General features: G+C 39.5%; 1 protein-coding gene across 1 annotated transcript; it reads right to left on the reverse strand.

The window, feature by feature from the left end:
• Positions 1-5437: 5437 nt before the first annotated feature.
• Positions 5438-6446, reverse strand: LOC103513455. The gene is made up of 2 exons (XM_008478285.3): positions 6309-6446; positions 5438-5987 (listed from the first exon to the last, which is right to left on the reverse strand). Exons 1-2 carry the CDS (start codon positions 6355-6357, stop codon positions 5659-5661), a joined length of 378 nt encoding a protein of 125 aa, XP_008476507.1. The 5' UTR covers positions 6358-6446; the 3' UTR covers positions 5438-5658.
• Between the last annotated feature and the right edge of the window lie 1898 nt (positions 6447-8344).

Raw genomic sequence — 8344 nt, forward strand, 5'->3', positions numbered from 1 at the left:
AAAAATATTGTGATATTGTTGAAAAAAAAAAAAAAAAATGGAACATCAATCCTGCCGCATATTGGTAGAAGTGCCCATTGAAGGCGGGTGCCCGCTACCTAATATTAGAAATGTAGGTAGAAACTGAATTGGATTTGAAAAAAGAGGAAAAAAAAAATCACAATTTTTAATAAAATTATTCAATTGCTGAGTAAACAGTGAGGAGTGATGGAATTTCATATTGAAGTGGGGAGTAAAGAGGGGGACCAAGGAGAGGAAGAGGAGGAAGAGAAGGAGGAGGAGGAGGAGAAATAGGTGGAGGAAAAGGTAAACATGAGAAGGAACGAGGAGGCATAGAAGAAAAACAGGAGAAGAAGGTGAGAAGGAGGGAAAAAAGAAGGAGAGGAGGAAAAATTTAAGAGGAAGAGAAGATGAAAAAGAAAAGGTAGACATGAGGAAGAGGAGAAGGAAGAGAAAAAGCAGTGTGGACGGTTCAGTCGGTGTCGATCGACTGCCGGTCAACTAAGTGTGGACACACCTTAAAATTAATATCCGGTATTGATGTAAAAGTTCAAGGTGAAAAGAAGAGAGCGAGAGCAGGAGGGAAAATAGAAGAAGAGAGAAGGAAGAGCCACCCTACTTATAGCGGTTGGAAGATAGCGCGCCTGTCTTGTAAGCGTTAGGTCACAAGTTCGATTCCCACCCCGGGGCGAACTGTATCCTAAGTATTCTCATCTAACCTATTATCAGAAGAGAGGAATAATAATAACCTAGGTAAAATAGTACCTACTAGTGGTTGACCCGTCCTTTGTACGGGACCACCACACACACACAAATACACCCCCCACACATACCACACCCGTCACACACTTATGTAATGCTTAATTTGACCGAATTGAGGTCTAACTTGGCTTTAGTTTTACTTGACTATTTTGCATTTTACACCCGTATTTGTGACAGAGCAAACAGCTATTGGTAGCTTTGAGTAATATTAATCAAACATAGTTTGGCTGAAGGACTTAAAACAGGGAGACTTGTGAAATTGTGAAACTTGTGAAATTTCCCTTGTTAAAGGAACAGTAAAGGTTGAGCGCGAAGAGCATCCTGCACTCGTAACATTTTTGAAGTCAAAACCAAACGTCAGCCCAAAGCAGTCACCCTAGGGCTGACCGAAAGGTCTGCCAGACCGTCTGAGCGAGAGTCGCCGGTATTACAAAAATAATGACCAACGACTTAATGAGAGATTTAACTAATCGAAGAATGTTTAATCATCCAAAAAGGATATTTTAATAAGATAAAAAGGAGTTGTTATTGGTCCAAATAAGAGTTTTTAGTGATCCAAAGAGGAGGAGTTTTTAAAAACTCCTGTTTGAATCATTAAAAACTCCTTTTTCTATCATTGAAAATTCTCGAATTAGTTAAATCTCTCATTAATTCGTTGGTGAAATCCACCATAGGTCTGTCAGACCGTCGCGTCAGAATGTGTTCGGTGGAAAAAACCTTCCGACTTCGGTCTTCAGACCGCGTCTGAGAGGCTAGAACTCGGAAGCTTTTTCCACCACACATGGTGAATCTATGTTGTCGAGGCAGCGTGGACGGTCCAGTTGATGTCGATGGATGGCCGGTCAACTATGTGTGGACACACCTTAGAACTAATATACGTTTTGATGTAAAAGTTCAATGTGCCAATCTTTATCTTTACAGGTGGTTCTTTGAAAAAGGTCGCAGACTTACCCAATATGTGAATACAGGATCTTCAGTATGATGACGGTTAAGCTAGCTAGGCTGGCTTCATTTCGTTCTTTAAAGGTGTGTCCAAACATGGTCGACCGGCCGTCGATCGATATCGATCAACGACGTGAATCTATGTTGTCGAGGCAGCGTGGACGGTTCAGTTGATGTCGATGGATGGCCGGTCAACTATGTGTGGACACACCTTAAAACTAATATACGTTTTGATGTAAAAGTTCAATGTGCCAATTTTTATCTTTACAGGTGGTTCTTTGAAAAAGGTCGCAGACTCACCCAAATGGAGCAGCAGAATGCAAACCGTCCCGAAGAGTACGAACTTCATGGTGATGCTGCGATGTAGGTTCACTTTTGACGAGAAGATGTTCTTGGATAGAGGAAGACTGGTGTAGAGAGGCAGGTTAGAGAGCGGTTTTTATACCAAAAGGTTTCAAAGATAACGGATGTCAATGATAACGAGTCTAATAAAATATTTAGTATACCTAACGTGTTTTACGAGATTATTATCATAATTGCAGTTAGGTACCAAAAACCCATCACCATATTTACCCCCTTGTCGTCCTTCGTCCAATGATTAATTCATTTGGTCCAATAGTGTGACGTGACACAAACATGGGCTTAAAGGCAAATGAAATGGAACTGTAACTTAATGAAGGGTCGTTAATGAGGTTATAATTAATTAATTAACCAATCACGTAATATCTGTGTCCATGTCCACTTTTGCCGACATTGATGCAGTACATGCCAAATCCTACATTCCCCTCTCCTCCTCGAAAAACCCTAATTAGGCTTGAGGGTAGCCCGTCTGCCTTGTAAGCGCTAGGACATGGAATCCGACCCGGGGCGGAGTTTATATCCTAAACAGATAAGGTTCGTTCTCCGAACAGCTGACTTTCTTCTATCCTGTCTTCCCCCCCCCTTCTCTCTCTCTCTCTCTCTCTCTCTCTCTCTCTCTTGTTGTCGAGGAAGTGTACGGTTTCAGTCGAAGTCGATCGACGGGCGTCGACTATGCTTGGACACGGTTTAGCCAACACCTGAGCGCAGCAACACGTTGCCCCGTGGCTGCGGCAAATTGTCTTTCGTTATTTGTGAATTTTAGTTTGTAGGTATGTACCTATAAATACCTATGCATGAGCCCCGCCCAAACATCCAATTTTACCGCAGCACTTTCGCAAAGCGCCTAGGCAGGTAAAGCCCGCCTAGTTAGCTTATTGGAGGATAGTAAGCGCTAGATAGCTGGTTCGATTCCCACCCTGGGCGAACTTTATGCTAAACAGATAATACTGCTTCTCGGAACGGCTGTCTTTCTCCTATCCATTCTTTCTTCTCTCTTCGATTTCGGGACGATAAGACCTCAGCAGTTACAGCTCCCTCTATCAAAATCAAACCTCTTAAAGCTTTGAAGCAACTTAAAATAATTATTATAGGAAGAAAATAGAAAAATTGGGCAATAGAGAAACAAGATGTTCCACATAAATCCATTTCCACTCAGTTTTATGAAACCCTACTAATGTGCAATAAATTTAATGATGATGGGCCGAAAATTTCTCCTATCCATTCTTTCTTCTCTCTTCAATTTCGGGACATTAAGACCTCAGCAGTTACAGCTCCCTCTATCAAAATCAAACCTCTTAAAGCTTTGAAGCAACTTAAAAGAATTATTATAGAAAGAAAATAGAAAAATCGGGCAATAGAGAAACAAGATGTTCCACATAAATCCATTTCCACTCAGCTATGAAACCCTAATACTAACGTGCAATAAATTTAATGATGATGGGCCGAAAAACAACCTCATTTCACACAGATAAAATCTACAAAATTAAAAAAAAACTTAAATATAAATAAATATTAAATGAAAACTGCTGAGGATTTTATGGAAAACCCCTCAGAATCCCTGACCGTAGTTTATTTTATTCAGGATCATTTATTGAAATTTGAAAATTCATTTTAAATTTTATCTTTACCTTTTTCCCATCTTTTTCATGGGAACTTCGGACACAAATGGGTTAATTTTCAGCAATTTATTCGCTCCCAAATCTTTTTTCGTTCAATTTTTATCTTCCAAATCTTTTGAGAAAAATTTCGTTTTTCTTCATTCTTCTTCTTCTTCTTCTTCTTCTTCTTCTTCTTCTTCTTCTTCTTCTTCTTCTTCTTCTTCTTCTTCGTCCATGGTGGGACTCGAACTCAGGACCGCTTTTTTAATAACTCCTCTCAAGATTGCAGAACAAACATCAAACATTAGATGTTGTAAGTTCACCTTCCATTTTTTCAACTTTTTTTCCATGTTGCAAAATTAATGTAATATAAAAAACGCAGCAAAATAATAAAAATAATTATAAATAGGAGAAAAAAGGTTAGCAGACTGAACACGTCTATCCACAGAAAGCTACAGCAAACAGCACGAAGCTTGAATAGAAATCTATAGCTACAGAGAGCTTGGATATAAATCTACAGTATTCTACAGCTATACAGAGCTTGAATATCGAAGCTTGAATAGAAATCTATAGCTACAGAGAGCTTGGATATAAATCTACAGTATTCTACAGCTATACAGAGCTTGAATATAAAGCGACAGCTACTCTGGGTAGCGTCTAACTCATAGAAAGCGAACGAAAGCAGTTTCCTTTATCAAAGTCTCGAGTTTAACTGCTGACGGAATAAATAATTAAAAATAATCCTTACGCTTGCCTTTCCCTTTGTACCTATAAAGCACCCTACTGGAATTCCACACCCTTCGTTTTTGATCACAAAGAGCGAGTTTTGAATTTTTACACAACCCCCTGTGGATTGCATGCTCGCACGAAGTCGAATTATGAAATCCATTAATAGGACCTGTAACCTGAAATTTAGCTCGTCTGATTTATAAAGCAGTGTCCACACATAGTCGACCGACCTTCGATAGACCGTTGATCGATCGATGTCGACTGAAACCGTACACTGCCTCGACATCATATTAGATTCACCTAGTATCACTATTAATGAATTTATTCAATTTTGACATCCTTTGTAAATTTATTTTTTATTTTATTTTATAAGTTTCGATTTATTAGTTTTTCAGTACAATTCTCTCAGTTAAATAAATAGGCAACAAATGGTATACCCATCCGTAAAAGCCGGAGCTTGTGGGAAGGGTACTATTTTAAGTTATTTTGTATCTTGTAACTACCTATCTTGGAAGTATACATATTATACAGCTTGTAAGTATCGATTGATAAAAAAATAATAACAATAATAATAATAACCTAGGTAAAATAGTATTCAACTGCTAGGTATGTTTTCACTTGACAAATATACATATGGAATTTGTTTATTAATAAAATTATAGGGCGGAAATGGGTACTGTTTTAAGTTATTTTGTATCTTGTAACTACCTATCTTGGAAGTATACATATTATACAGCTTGTAAGTATCGATTGATAAAAAAATAATAATAACAATAATAATAATAGCCCTTGGAGCGATATCTAAAGCACTCAAGTCTGATCTTGATTCCATCCCTGGATCCTTTAATATCCATGAGATCCAGACATGTGCTTTGTTGGGCACCACTTACATCCTCAGAAGATTTGGCATTTAGAAGATTTTAATTATTCACATCTTAGATGTATTGTTTACATTTGATGTGGATATGGTATACCTGTCGGAGTGAATTCACCAAATAAACACTCTTGTTTCTTGTGCCATAATAATAATAATAATAACTGCTAGGTATGTTTTCACTTGACAAATATACATATGGAATTTGTTTATTAATAAAATTATAGGGCAATACAGTTAAAAACAAACAAGATTGTTAATATTACAATCAAATTTGGAAAATGAGATTGTTTTCTCACATTTATTTCATATTGTAGATACCTATGGGAGAAGAATTAGAAGATTTTTCCAATTTCTTGAAGAATTGGAAGATTTTGCCAATTTCTTGAAGAATTACTTTATGATTTTCTTAATTTCATGGATCACGAGAGGAGCTACATCCTTAACAATGTCTGCCACAAGGAAACCAACAGAAATTGCAATAGGAAGAAATCTTCCCTCAACTTTGACATCGGTGGTGTTGGCCACATGTTTACCGTTGGCCACTTGTGTGGCGTTGGCGATTTTAGCCAACTCAGCATGGAGCTTCCCCGAAACAATGAGCTTGGTAATATGATCAGTGTAGATCTTCGTGATTTTATCTAACAATTTGGCAGCAGGGTCAGATTTGGTTGTAATTTCGTTGTTTGGGCGAGCGGTTGTGATGGGAGGATCACTGAGGGCTGGAAGGTGAAAACAGATCTTTATCAAATATGTGATAAACCTGCTGAGGACTTTTTTTTAATGAGATAATTGAATTACAGGTTTCAACTGCTAAGGTCTTATCGTCCCGAAAGACAGGATCGGAGAATGCCAGCCTTTCCGAGAACGAACCTCATATGTTTAGGATGAAATCCTCACCGAGCGGGAATCGGCCTAACACTTACAAGGCAGACGCACTACGCTTTAAGCTAGCTAGGCTGTAATATACGTTTTGATGTAAAAGTTCAATATGCCAATCTTTATCTTTACAGGTGGTTCTTTGAAAAAGGTCGCAGACTCACCCAAATGGAGCAGCAGAATGCAAACCGTCCCGAAGAGTACGAACTTCATGGTGATGCTGCGATGTAGGTTCACTTTTGACGAGAAGATGTTCTTGGATAGAGGAAGACTGGTGTAGAGAGGCAGGTTAGAGAGCGGTTTTTATACCAAAAGGTTTCAAAGATAACGGATGTCAACGATAGCGAGTCTAATAAAATATTAAGTATACCTAACGTGTTTTACGAGATTATTATCATAATTGCAGTTAGGTACCAAAAACCCATCACCATATTTACCCCCTTGTCGTCCTGATGGATTCAAGGTATCAAGGAGTGTCCACACATAGTCGACACTGTCAATCGACCAGGTGAAGAGGTAAATCTATGTTGTCGAGGAAGTGTACGGTTTCAGTCGAAGTCGATCGACGGGCGTCGACTATGCTTGGACACGGTTTAGCCAACACCTGAGCGCAGCAACACGTTGCTTCTGGAGGTTCTGGCAAAACTCTAAAGGTTATGGAGGACCCTTACTGAACCTCCGAGACCCGATGGAACTCAAAATCTAAAGGAGTCTCCACACATAGTCGACCGGCCGTCGATCAACATCAACCAACCGTCGACAGACCGTTGATCGATCGACGTCGACTGAAACCGTACACTGCCTCGAAGACATACATTCACCTCTTCACCTCGTCGATCGACAGCGTCCACTATGTGTTGACATGGACACATCTTAAAGCGCTAAGTCTTGGAATCGATTTCCTGCCGGGGCGAACTGTATCCTAAACAGATAAGGTTCGTTCTCGGAACGCTCGGCTTTTTCCTGAAGCCTGTCCTTCCTTCTCTCTTTGTTTTCGGGATGACAAGGCCTTCTAAAGCCCTCATTCCCACTATGATTCTTCTTCACATGTTTTAGATTGATTGCTTTGATGGATTCTATAAAGTAATTAAAAAAGGAAAGTACCTAATAAAAAAAAAATAATAAAAAAATGGTAGGTAACTAACCACGTGCTATGTACCGAAATTCCCACTATGGTTCTTCTTCACATTTTTTATCATCTTGTCGGTGCCATGAAGAGTTATTAATGGTTTTTTAATTGATATTATATTTTAATTACACAAATTAATTGCTTTGATAGATTCTATAGAGTAATTAAAAAAAGGAAAGTTTCCTTCCTCTTCCTCCTCCTCTTCCTTCTTCTTCTTCTCCTCCTCTTGATCCTCCTCACCCCTTATTATCCCTGATTCTTCATTCTCCTCTTCCTCCTTCTTACCCTTCTCCTCCTCCTTCTCTTTCTTCTCCTCTTCTTCCTTCTTCTTCTCCTCCTCCTCCTCCTGATCCTCCTCACCCCTCATTATCCCTGATTCTTCATTCTTCTTCTCCTCTTCTTCTTCTTCTTCTTCTTCTTCTTCTCCACCTGATCCTCCTCACCCCTTATTATCCCTGATTCTTCATTCTTCTTCTCCTCTTCCTCCTTCTTCCCCTTCTCCTCCTCCTTCTCTTTCTTCTCCTCCTCTTCTTCCTTCTTCTCCTCCTCCTGATCGTCCTCACCCCTTATTATCCCTGATTCTTCATTCTTCTTCTCCTCTTCCTCCTTCTTCTCCTTCCTCCTCCTCCTTCCCTTCCTCCTCCTCCTCCTTACTCCTTCTACTCTTTCTTCTCATCCTCGTTATTGGAGGTAGATTTCTCCTGAGCTGTTCATGTTACCTACTCGTATGTTGGAGCTTGTTACTTGTTACATTCCATTATTATTTTTGTTGAGTGGGAAGAGCTGATGTCGTGAATTTAATAATATAGGTTAAGTGTTATAAAAAAGTACATATACAAGCGTTCCATTTTTCTGGCCCGCGAAGCTTTTTGGGTGGGACTCATGGGGCTTAATTTTTGCTCTTTCAATATGGGGTGGACTCCGAAAATGTGGAGCATCTACTATCCCCCCCCCCCTCAAGAAAATCCTGGATACGGGCCTCCTAACCTGTGGATGTGGCCCGCGAAGTAGGTACCTGCCAATGTAGCATGACGAAGTAGGTACCTGCCAATATAGCATGTGGCCCGCATC

This window comes from Diaphorina citri, unplaced genomic scaffold (genome assembly GCF_000475195.1).
Source record: "Diaphorina citri unplaced genomic scaffold, Diaci psyllid genome assembly version 1.1 scaffold972, whole genome shotgun sequence".
Lineage (NCBI taxonomy): Eukaryota > Metazoa > Arthropoda > Insecta > Hemiptera > Psyllidae > Diaphorina > Diaphorina citri.

Excerpts from the sequence above, each read along its gene's own strand:
- LOC103513455 (XM_008478285.3), bottom strand. The coding sequence starts at position 6,357 with ATGAAGTTCGTACTCTTCGGGACGGTTTGCATTCTGCTGCTCCATTTG. Across the intron at positions 5,988-6,308 it reads CATTCTGCTGCTCCATTTGG|CCCTCAGTGATCCTCCCATC; the intron begins GTGAGTCTGCGA and ends TTCACCTTCCAG.